Source organism: Bombina bombina, chromosome 3 (genome assembly GCF_027579735.1).
Source record: "Bombina bombina isolate aBomBom1 chromosome 3, aBomBom1.pri, whole genome shotgun sequence".
Lineage (NCBI taxonomy): Eukaryota > Metazoa > Chordata > Amphibia > Anura > Bombinatoridae > Bombina > Bombina bombina.
Window position 1 is genome coordinate 1,267,430,347 of NC_069501.1, and position 12,792 is coordinate 1,267,443,138.

General features: G+C 35.6%; 1 protein-coding gene across 1 annotated transcript in view; it reads right to left on the reverse strand.

The window, feature by feature from the left end:
• LOC128652724 (vomeronasal type-2 receptor 26-like) overlaps nucleotides 1-12,592 on the reverse strand; it is a 126,758-nt gene extending 114,166 nt beyond the window's left edge. Inside the window, exons 1-2 of the mRNA XM_053705655.1 lie at nucleotides 12,118-12,592; nucleotides 11,570-11,785 (exon numbers count right to left, since the gene is read on the reverse strand). Coding sequence (XP_053561630.1) covers nucleotides 11,570-11,785; nucleotides 12,118-12,592 — 691 coding nt within the window. The remainder of the gene's footprint in view (nucleotides 1-11,569; nucleotides 11,786-12,117) is intronic.
• Nucleotides 12,593-12,792: the final 200 nt, after the last annotated feature.

Below are 12,792 nucleotides of genomic sequence, written 5' to 3' on the forward strand. Positions count from 1 at the left end.
AATCAGTTTGGGACTTTCAATGGAAAGCGCAGGTTCTGGGTGCGGTTTGTGCCAGATCAATTAGGTATTGGTGGAAAGAAACACCCTCCACAGACTTTCGCCATAGGTGGAAATAGAGGTTTCCTATACTATAATGACATGCCTCTTTTTTGCCGTAGTTGCAACCTGTTTGGTCACACTGCTGAAAATTGCCCAGGTGCCAGATGTCGAAATTGCAGTGAGGAGGATCATCTTGTTGCCCACTGTAGTAAACGCCGGACCTGTGACCTGTCTGGTTCTTCAAGTCATCTGTGCAGGATGTGTCCTTTGATGATGTTTCAGGGGCTTGACAGAGTGAAGCCTTCCTATGCTGATGTTGCAAAATAAACATCTTCAGTTGCAGTTGAGCCATCTTTGAATGAGGAGGAGGTCTCTGATGAGGCATTGTACTCTATATTACTTCTTTTGTGTAAGAAATCTGCAGTTGGGGTCCCTGTCAGAGAGATGTCTGATGCTCCTGTGGTGGTTCCTGTGGCTGAGAAGGTAGAGGAAGCCCGATCTCATCTTCAGGAGGTGGATCTTGCTACATCTAGTGGATCTTGCTACATCTAATGTGATAGCTGCTTCAGATGTTCTTGAAGCCCTGTTGCCCAATTCTGTGGATGATACTGTTGCTGTTCCTGGGACAGAGAATTTTTCCTTCACTGAGTCATTTTGTGATGCTGCTCCTGATGCTGTTCTTGGTGAAGGGGAGAACATTGATTGGTCTGCTGTTGTGTCCTCTAGTTCTGAGGAGGATATGGACACTGAAGGGGAAAAATCTGCCTCCAAGTGAAAAAAAGATGTGGTTTCTGATGGATGGGAGAGTCCTGATTTGAATCTTCCAGTAGTTAAGGGTGCAGATCCAGATACTACAAGTGATGCTGACTCTTTAATTTCAGAGTTTCCTTCTGTCTCTACTAAAGACGTTCCTTCTGACTCAAGCCAGTGTATAGGTGACTTTTCTGATGCCTCTTCTGTTGGTTATCTAGATAAAAGAGATGTGAACCAACTTGCTGAAGTTACTAGTTATGAGGCTGGCAAGGGGGAGCCTAGGAGGTCGGAACGTCACAGAGGCAGATTTAAAAGATCTCCTTTGAGTCCTAAGAAATAGAAAGGAAAGAAGAAGTTCTGATGTTATTTCTTTTTTTGTTTTTCTTTAATTTATTTTTGTGATGTTTCTGACCATTTCTTCCCTTAATGTCAGGTGTATGACAACTATAGCAAGGAGAGCTGCAATTTTTAAATTATTATCTGTATGTTCTGCTAATATTTTTTGTTTGTTTGTTTTGTTTCAGGAATGTGGTCTCTCTGAACATCCTAAATGTGCTGACTGGGAATATGGTCCTAAAGTATGGTCTTGTTCTTCTGATAGGAATGGGGGGGGGGGTAGGAGTTTTGTTTAAGGGGTTTAGTTTTTCTATCCTTAATGTAGTTCATATTGTCCCAGGTCGGGTACTTTTGGTTAGTTTTAGTTTGTGTGGGACTGTTTTTCGTTTGTTTAATGTATATGCTTCTCCAAATAGGGTAGAAAGTTTGCTTAATTTTGAATCTTTAAAGTTTTTTTCTGCCAGGTCGAGAGCCAACTTTTTTGGTTGGGGATTTTAATTGTATTATTAAGAATGGGGACAGAGAGGGTGGGAGTGATTGTAGGGTGGATAGCTCAGGGAAGTTTTTACTTGATTTGCTTAAAACTTTCGGTTTGAAGGATGCCTTCGTGTCTGTTTCTTTTTTAGGGGAGGGTTTTACTTTCTTTAGTGAAAGTGGTGGGATAAAATCTTGAATTGATTTTTATTTTTTTATCTAAATTTTTATTTTGTTAATGATTTTTCTTTAAAGTGGATGCCCTTTACGGATCATGCCCTTTTGATGTGTAAGGTGAATTGTGGTTTTAAGATCAAGTATGGTAAGGGTGTTTGGAAACTGAATGTGGATTTGTTAGAAGATGAAAAGTTTAAGTGTCAGTTTGTTTGGATGTATGAAAGGTGGCGTGAAAGAAAATGTGATTTTAGTAATGTGCTTATGTGGTGGGGATGGTTGAAGGTGGAAATAAAGAGTTTTTTTATTAAGAAAGGCTGTGAGAAAGCTAGAATGGAAAGAGTTGTATGATAAATGGTATCTGAGGTTGTTGTATTTGTATGAATTGAGAAATTATGGTATTGATGTGCATGAGGAAATTGCTGAAGCAATAAAGATAATTAAAAAGTGTATGCATGAAAAAGGAAAGAAAATTGTTTTTATGGCAAGATTGGAGAAAATGGAAAAGGATGAGTCTTGTAGTAAATATTTTTTTAAGAAAGCTTGTGAAGGAAAGACTGGTTTTGTTAGTGTTTTTGATAAGGTTGAGTGTGAAGTTAATGGTACGGATGGTGTTTTGCGTGAAGTTCATGAGTTTTACAGTGAGCTGTATAATGAAAAAACAAGAGATGTTTTATTGGAAAATGAGTTGTTGGAAAACATTGAGGTTAAGTTAGAAAAATATGATAATGATTTGTTAGAAAGGGATCTAAGTTTGGATGAGATTGCAGAGGTTGTTAGGAGTTTTAAGAATGGGAAGGTACCTGGTTGTGATGGTTTGCCTATTGAATTTTATACTTGTTTTTGGAATTTGATTGGGGTTGATATTCTAAAAACTAACTTACACAAACTTACACACATCCAACATATCAATGATATGTTGGATGTGTGTAAGTTTGTTTTTAGAATGAATGTTTTGCCTGTTTCAATGAGGAAAGGTTTGATTGTTTTGTTATTTAAAAAGGGTGATAAGAGAGATTTGAGGAATTGGAGGCCGATTACGTTGTTGAATGTTGACTATAAGGTTATTGCAAAGGTGTTGGCAAATAGAATGCTTGGAGTGATTGGTAAGGTTGTGGGTGAAGAGCAAGTGTGTGCTGTTCCTGGGCGTCAGATTTCTGAAAGTTTGTTGTTACTACGTGATGTACTGTGGTATGTGAGGGAGAGGATGAGGTCTGTTGTGTTGCTATAGTGGATTTTGAAAAAGCGTATGATATGGTAGTGCATGATTTTATGTTTCATGTTTTAGAACGTTTAGGTTTTTCTGGTAAGATTATTGGATGGTTTAAATGTTTGTACAGTGATATTGTGAGTCAAGTCCAGGTTAATGGTTTTTTGACTGAGGAATTTTGTGTTAAATCTGGAGTGCGTCAAGGATGTCCTTTGTCTCCTGTGTTATTTGTATGTGTCATTGAGCCATTATTAACTAGTTTGAGGAAGGATAAATTAGTTAGAGGTGTGAGTGTTCCTGGTAGTAATGGAAGGTGTTTAAAAGTGATTGGGTATATGGATGATGTGAGTGTGGTATGTGAGACTCAGGCTGGTTTGAGGAGGGTGAAAACTTTAGTTGAATGTTTTTGTATGGCAAGTTAAAGTTTTTGGTAATGATAGGGAGATTGATTCCTGTGGATGGCCTGTGACTGACGGTGCAATTGAGGTGTTGGGTGTGAAATTTGATGTGGATTTGAAAGGCTTGGAAAGTTGGGAGAATGTTTTTGATAAAGTGAGTAGAAAACTTCAGTTTTGGTCTTTAAGGACTTTATCTTTGGAAGGAAAAATGTTAGTTATTAAATCGGTTTTGATCCCTATTATGTTATATTTGGCGTTAGTTTTTCTGCCACCTGAGAGGATTTTTCAGAGAATTTTGAGAGTGTTGTTTTCTTTTTGCTGGAGTTCTGGTATGGAGCGTTTGAAAAGAGATGTTGTTGTTAAGAGTAAGAATGTTGGTGGTAAGGGTTTTCCAAATGTGGAGAGATTTTTGGCTGTGAAATATGTTAGTAGGTGTGTGGTTCTGAGTATAAGGATAGCATGGCTGGTTGTATGGTAAAGTATGCTTGTGGAAATGTTTTAAGACGATATGGTTTATTTGAGATTGATAGAAAGAAACCGGTATGTTTTGCTGTTCCGTGGTTTTATGTAAGGGTGGAATGTTGGATTAAAAAATATTGTTTGGAGAATGTTAGTAGGGAGATGTGGTGTGCAAACAGAATGGTGTTGAAAATGTTGGAGAAGGAAGGTCTTGAGTTGATTGGGGGTTTGAATGAAAATGAATGTGTGTTGGTATGGAAAAATGTGTGTAATAAGTATTTGATGAATAGGCAGAAAGATATTAGTTGGATGAGTGTGCATAAATGTTTGCCAACAAGGGATTTTCAGAGAATGCGTTGTTTAGTGACTTCAGAAGTGTGTCCTAGAGATGTTTTTTTCAAAGCGAGAGTGTTATTCATTTGTTTTGGAATTGTGAGTATGCTAGGGATGTTTGGAGAAGTTTGAAAAAGATGATTAAGGGTTTGACTGGAGTGCAGTTTTTTACTTTTAATATGATGATGTATGGTTTGTGTGGAAGTGGTGTGGAAAAGGAGAAAGCAAGGTTGATATGGTTGTTGGCATGTTGTGTGAAGGAGGTGTTGTGGGATGTGCGTAATATTTTGATTTTTAAGAAAGAGGTAGTTACTGTAGGTAACTGTGTGGGTATGATCCGTGGGAAGTTGTTTTTGTATTTTTCTTTTGATAGGAGGCGATATGGGGAATTAGATTCTGAAGGCATCTGGAAGACAAAGAAGTGGAAGGATTGGATTATTTAGTTGTTTTTTTTCTCCAGTTTGTTTTTGTCTGTATTTGAAATATGTTTAATTTTATGTTTGCATTTTGCTTTTTTTCTGATGACAAATATTTCAGTTTTGTAACAAGAGATATTTTGTTTGCATTTGTTATTATGATTTTATTTTGTATATATGCATATATGATTATTTTTCTAATAAAAGAATTACGAAACGTACATCTGGGGTTTTGCTGTTTCTCTCGTTCAGAGAGGGATTGCCTGGTATTTCCAGGCTGGACTGTACTGTGAAGTCAGCATCAGACTGATATGCTTCAGGAAAGTTATTCTCTGTGAAAGGCACATGTTGAGCAAAAAGAGGCTGCTTCTTGGGTGGTAACTAGCCATAGAACAAGCTATTATGCTATTGTTTGTTCCCAGGATGAGTGCTTCTCTCATTCTATTCATAGATAGATATTCTCAGCGCACCAGCATTTTAAATATTGTAGCTGCTCAGAGCACCAGTGGGGCTTGTATAATGTCAGTAATCAAAAACATATATTACAAACACTTTAGGTTCTCTTAACAAGTGCTGTATTGCAAATGCTGGTGCACGGTGCATACTTAAATACACTTTTGAAACAACAATAGGTTTCATTAGAAGCACTTTTGTTAATTCATGTATATTTAAAAAATACTGATATTAAAAAAATGAAATGCATTCATGTGTATTTAAAACTTTGATGGAATATCCCTTTAAGATAACATCTTATCTGAATCATGCATGTTAAACTACAGTGTCTTACATTTATATTCTCTATATGCATAATGAAAGCTAAATGTTTACTTTCATATGCCTTTAATCTTTCACTTTAAATTACGTGTGATTATAATATTTGTATTTTAACTTTTCTTAAGATAACGGACGTGCACAGGAAGTGTCTGAGGAGATCACTGTGTGTCTTAGAGAGATAAGAGCAATTGTGGTTAAGGGGGAGTCCCTGGGAGAGAACCTATTTCACAAATAACATCTCCCAGGGAACATCGGATCCAGATGCTCTCAACCATGCTGCCCCTCCTGCCCCAGAAGACCCAGATGCTCTGGACCCTTTTGCCCCTCCTGCCCCTGTGATAGTGATAGGTTAAATTTTGATAGGGAGAGGTTAGCGGTAGATAGGGCCAGGGTAGCTATAGAGCAGGGTGAATTGGAGCGAAGGGAGAGAGCAGACAAAGACAACCGGCATTTTAACCAAAATCTCTTCATGCTTATTCATCACCGGTCATTAAGGGAGAGATCACCCCCACAATCTCTCACTGCCTCTAAGCATTCAAAAGATTAGAACGCATAGTTTTTTTTTTATATATATATATATAATTTTTAAAGATATTTAATTAATAATTTAATTTGGATTATGCATGTTAAATTTTTTTTTTAAATTGTTTTAAGATTATCATATCAATAAATGATATTCTTATTTAATAAATGTGTTTGTTTTTATTTTATTTACATAATACTAATGTTACAAATTCTTGTTCAAATTCAATGCATGAGTAAGATATACTTTGCTCTGTTTATTAAAGGGTCAATCTACACAAGAGTTTTTATTGTTTAAAATAAATAGATAAACCATTAATTAGATAGTCATGATTTTTGCATAAACAACTCAGTTCTACTAAAAGGTACATTAATTCAAAATATTTATTTCATGAATCATAAATAGCATGTGATAGTAAACTACTTTCTAATTTAATTATTTTATGTAGATTGATTCCTTCTCTTCTGTCCTTTTCTGAAAAACATATGTATTTAAAGGGACACTGAACAAAAATATTTTCTTTTATGATTCAGATAGAGTATGCAATTTTAAGAAAATTTCAAATGTACTAATATTATCAATTTATATTTGTTCTCTTGTTATCTTTATTTGCAAAATAGGCATAAAAGCTAAGGAGACCACAAATATTTGGTGCATTACCCCGGACAGCACTTGTTTAATGGTGGATGCATTTATCCACCAATCAGCAAGAACAACGCAGGATGTGAATAAATAATGGCACGGCTTAAAAAATTACATTCTTAATTTTTAAATAAAGATAGCAAGAGAATGAAGATAAATTGAAGATAGGAGAAAATTAGAAGGTTGATTCAAAATGCATGCTCTATGTGATTCAAAAAAAGCAAATATTTGGTTGTAGTATCCCTTTAATCATATAAGACTATAGGTGACAGCTAATCATTGTTCTCTCTCTCTCTCTCTCTCTCTCTCTCTCACTAACTCCATATATATATATATATATATATATATATATTAAAAAGAAAGGGAGTATGATAGAAACTAGAGGGCGCACTGAACTATCTATGCAATCCAAAAATAAGGTGATTCTATTATGAGATCTCTATAATGCAAATTAAGGGATCTAAGTATACAGTACGGTTAATCCGATAAGCGGAGTACAAACAAAACTTTGGATAAAAATATAAATAATGACTAAAAGATCACAAGACTATATAGCCTAATCTATAAACACATAAACTCAAATAGCAGTGTATTTGCAAAATCCTGAAGTCTAGCAGGAATGTAATAATTCATCAAATAAATGTTCAAGCAAACCTTATAGTAATTGCAGCACAGATGGTAGGACACAAAATAAAATTTGCAGTGTGATTTATATAAAAATAGCTGTTAGGGCCATACAATAAATATGAATTAGCACTCTATATGAAAAAGGTCCAAAAACAGTAGACTAAAATGTTTGGTGAGTACATACAGTCAATTGAATATATACAATGAAATTAAAAAGCCATTCAAATGGTATAAGATGCACAACAGAATGAGTTCCACAGAAACTGGACAAAGAGGACCCCATAGGGTATATACTTACACTTCTTACCCCCAGGTGTTGCACAGTGTAGGGAGAGTCTTATTCCAGCTTCCACAGATGCCGAATGCAGATAGAGGACCCCACAGAGAAGGACCCCACAGAGACGAAATAATAGCGTAACCCTGTTTTATAGAACCATGTAGATAAATTTATTGAGAGTTTAACTACTCACATTAAAAAAACCTCAATAAATATGAGGTAATTAAAAAGCCTATAAATACATATACAGTGTCTCACGGTCAAAATGTAAAGTTCATTAAAAGCCACAGCATTTAGAAAGCAGTCCCCAGCAGGGTTCACAAAGTAGCATAAAGCAGTAAACTGGTTTGCTCTTACGCGTTTCGAAGGTATATCCTTAACAACCTTCTTCTTCAGAGGATCTTACTGTCTGAAAACAGCTCTTTTGCATTTAAATAAACATACAATACCCCACCCAACATTACAACCCACCACCCACATACCCCTAATCTAACCCAAACCCCCCTTAAAAAACCTAACACTAAGCCCCTGAAGATCTTCCTACCTTATCTTCACTGCGCCGGGTATCACCGATCCGTCCAGAAGATGCTCCGAAGTCTTCATCCTATCCGGCAAGAAGAGGGCATCCGGACCGGTAGACATCTTCATCCAGGCGGCATCTTCTATCTTCTTCCATCCGGCGTGGAGCGGGACCATCTTGAAGCAGCCGACGCGGATCCATCCTCTTCTTCCGGCGACTCCCAACGAATGAAGGTTCCTTTAAGTGACATCATCCAAGATGGCGTCCCTCGAATTCCGATTGGCTGATAGGATTCTATCAGCCAATCGAAATTAAGGTAGGAAAAATCTGATTGGCTGATTGAATCAGCCAATCAGATTCAAGTTCAATTAGATTGGCTGATCCAATCAGCCAATCAGATTGAGCTCGCATTCTATTGGCTGTTCTGGACGGATCGGTGATACCCGGCGTGGTAAAGATAAGGTAGGAAGATCTTCAGGGGCTTAGTGTTAGGTTTTTTAAAGGGGGTTTGGGTTAGATTAGGGGTATGTGGGTGGTGGGTTGTAATGTTGGGGGGGTATTGTATGTTTATTTAAATGCAAAAGAGCTTTTTTGTTTGGGGCATGCCCCGCAAAAGGCCCTTTAAAGGGCTGGTAAGGTAAAAGAGCTGTTAAATTTTTATTTTAGAATAGGGTAGGGCATTTTTTATTTTGGGGGGCTTTGTTATTTTTTTAGGGGGCTTAGAGTAGGTGTAATTAGTTTAAAATTCATGTAATCTTTTTTTATTTTTTGTAATTTAGTGTTTTTTTTTGTTGTAATTTAGTGTTTTTTTTTTTTTATTTAGTTGATTTAATTGTAGATAATTGTAGGTAGTTTATTTAATTAATTTATTGATAGTGTAGTGTTAGGTTTAATTGTAACTTAGGTTAGGATTTATTTTACAGGTAATTTTGTAATTATTTTAACTAGGTAGCTATTAAATAGTTATTAACTATTTAATAGCTATTGTACCTAGTTAAAATAAATACAAAGTTGCCTGTAAAATAAATATAAATCCTAAAATAACTACAATATAATTATTTGTTATATTGTAGCTATATTAGGGTTTATTTTACAGGTAAGTATTTAGTTTTAAATAGGATTAATTTATTTAATAAGATTTATTTTATTTTGTTAGATTTAAATTATATTTAACTTAGGGGGGGTGTTAGTGTTAGGGTTAGACTTAGCTTTAGGGGTTAATACATTTATTAGAGTAGCTGCGAGGTCCGGTTGGCAGATTAGGGGTTAATACTTGAAGTTAGGTGTCGGCGATGTTAGGGAGGGCAGATTAGGGGTTAATAAAATTTATTATAGGGTTTTTGAGTCGGGAGTGAGGCGGATTAGGGGTTAATACATATAGTAGCGTTGAGGTCCGGTCGGTAGATTAGGGAATAAAAAGTGTAGGTAGGTAGTGGCAACGTTGGGGGGGGCAGATTAGGGGTTAATAAATATTATGTAGGTGTCGGCGATGTTAGGGGCAGCAGATTTGGGGTACATAGGGATAATGTAGGTTGCAGCGGTGTGCGGTCGGCAGATTAGGGGTTAAAAAAAATTAATAGAGTGGCGGCGATGTGGGGGGGGCCTCGGTTTAGGGGTACATAGGTAGTTTATGGGTGTTAGTGTACTTTAGAGCACAGTAGTTAAGAGCTTTATGAACCGGCGTTAGCCCATAAAGCTCTTAACTCCTGACTTTTTTCTGCGGCTGGAGTCTTGTCGTTAGATTTCTAACGCTCACTTCAGCCAAGACTCTAAATACCGGCATTAGAAAGATCCAATTGAAAAGATAGGATACGCAATTGACGTAAGGGGATCTGCGGTATGGAAAAGTCGTGGCTGGAGAGTGAGCATTAGACCCTTACCTATAAGACTCTAAATACCAGCGGTAGGCCAAAACCAGCGTTAGGACCCCCTAATGCTGGTTTTGACGGCTAACGCAGAACTCTAAATCTAGACGACAGTTTTTTAGCATGTGCCTCTACTTGTGTTATATACTTATTGACCTGCAAATGTGGGATGAACTATGTAGGCCGCACCTCTAGACGTCTGAATTATAGGTGGTCGGAACACTTTAGGAATATGAAAAATAAATATCAATATCATAGTGTATCGAGACACTGCAATATGAAACAGCGGGTAGATTTGAATAGTTTTTGTATCACCCCTTTTGAAATAATTCCTAAATCACATAGATATAATAGGTTTAAGAGATTACATCAGAGAGAAACATTTTGGATATATAAATTGAATATTTAGCATCATTTTGAGAAAGAAATTCAATCTTAAATTAACGATAGAACTCCTAATATCATATTAGGTCAAACGTTTACTTATTTATTATGAAGGTTTACACATAACTAAGCAATTATATGGCACTATTTGAGGTAATATCTATGGCCAGACTTTGTAAATGTAATCTCTCTCCTTCGTAATAGTAATACATTAAGCACAGGGTAGTTTAAATGACACATGATTATGTTTATTAAAAATGAAAAATTCACTAGACAGATAAGTCTAGTTAATATCAAAGTCATTCAAAAAGAGGGTTTAGAAGAAATGCAGGCTGCACTAAAGTTGGATATTCCGTAAAAAACAAAACTTTATTTCATCTCTTAAAATATATACAAGCACAATCCATAGTAGTTACCCACACACACAGGGAGAAAAAGGCTGCTTTCCGACGCGTTTCCTGCTCACACAGAGCACTTCATTAGGGATAGCAGCTGTTTCCCATACATGCTATTTTTCAGAATGAAAGTGTTAACCCTTCATGGCCAAAACAGTTAGCCTATTTACCTCTTCAACAATCGATTTCGTTGAACAAGGGTGTAGCACAGTCAGCTCAATAAATATTACAAAATATTCATTCATAGTGATACAACAGTTATTTACACTTATTAAAACTCTATACACTATTTTCAAATGGCGAATAAAGTTTTTTTAGAGAAAAACAGAAGTTTCTAATATAGCGAATTAAAGTTGGATACAACAGATGGAGAGTCCATTATTAATTTAAAACTGAAAAAAGAGAGATTTGATTTGAAAATTTTTAGCACCATTTGATGTGATAATACAACACATTCTAACATTATAATAGATTATTCTCCGTTATCCATTTTTAGTGTATATGATAAGGAGATAGTTTGGATTATCTATTGCTGGGTTTCAGTTATTGGGTTCTCTAATTTTTTTGAATTTCAATTAAATTTTACAAAATCCAGATATCTATTTATTTAGAATAGCTTATCTCATAGAAATTCATCTTATGCCCAAATTTAATGTCAAAATATAACAATTGATATAGTTTAACTGTATCTGCAATATATCAAGAAATGACACAAAGTGAGAGCTAGCTAAAATTTGGTTTGTACCAATTCCTCACAGAAGGTTATTACTACTCTTGGTAATTACAGTTACTTCCAAACTACCTCACTCATTTTAGCCGAATCTTCAATTTTAATTTAATATAATAAACTTTTACAAATGTTATTGGTTTTTAAGTTTTTAATTTTTATTCCTTTGTTTTATATAGGAAGGGAGCCTTCCCCTCAGTCAGTCGCCGGTATATAATTGTAGGTCCCAAATTTTATTCATACCTTTTGGGAAACCGGTCTCCAACTTGTGAATCCAGAAGGCTTCCTTCCTATTAAGTTTTGCTAATCTGTCACCCCCTGAAATTCTCTTGGGTACCCGATCAATCACTTGAAACTGAAACAATGTCAATATTTGATCCTGCATAGCTCTATCATAAATTGCTCCTTGTCTATGTGTTGCAAAGTGTTTGGCCACAGGAGTTTTAGGTTCTTTTGCCTCTATAGATAGGAGATGTTCATGTATATGCTCTTTTACAGCTCTAATAGTTCTACCAGTATACTGTTTGCCACATAGTTTACAGGTTATTAGGTATACTGTAAAATCAGACTGACAAGTAAAATATTGAAAAATATTAAACTCATGTTTCGTGGTAAATGATTCAAAGATATCTCCTACTTTCACATATTGACAGCTTTTGCATGGTCTCACCCCACATTTAAAAGTACCTTTCTTAGGAGATAACCAAGTTTCTGTGCTCACTGCCTTCTCTCTATGTGACTCTGAGTAATTACATAATTTTGTGTATGCTCTAATTGTTTCCTATTATAACCTCTGTCAATGAGACATTTTCTTAGTTGGTCTGCATGTCTATTATAATCCTCTACACTACTACAGTTGCGGCGCAGCCTCATAAATTGTCCCTTAGGTATGGCACTTTTTAGATGTTTAGGGTGATTAGATTCTGCTCTTAAAATAGTATTTCCTGCCAGTTCCTTTCTAAAGGTTTCCATGCTCACAATCTTGTTACTCATATCTGCTTTTACTTTAAGGTCCAAAAAGTTTATACCGTCTCTTGCCCAGCTCCAAGTAAATTTTAGGTTCATACTATTATTATTTAATGATGTAACAAATTTTTCCATCTGTTCTATACTGCCATTCCAGATTATTAGTACATCATTGATGAACCTAGTGTAGAATCTAATGTTCTTTTTATAATCATTAAGGTCCCCAAATATTTTGAACAATTCAAAATATCCTAGGTAAATATTGGCATACGAGGGGGCAAATTTTGCCCCCATTGCCATGCCTCTCTGCTGTAAGTACATTTTACCTTTAAAAACAAAATAGTTATGAGTTAACAAGTAGCTGACAACATCTATGAGATAACTAATAAAGATGATATCAAAATTAGTATAAAGTTTCAAGATTTCTTCTAAAGCTAACAGACCTTGTTTATGAGGGATGCAGGAATATAATGATACTACATCAATAGTTAATAATAAAT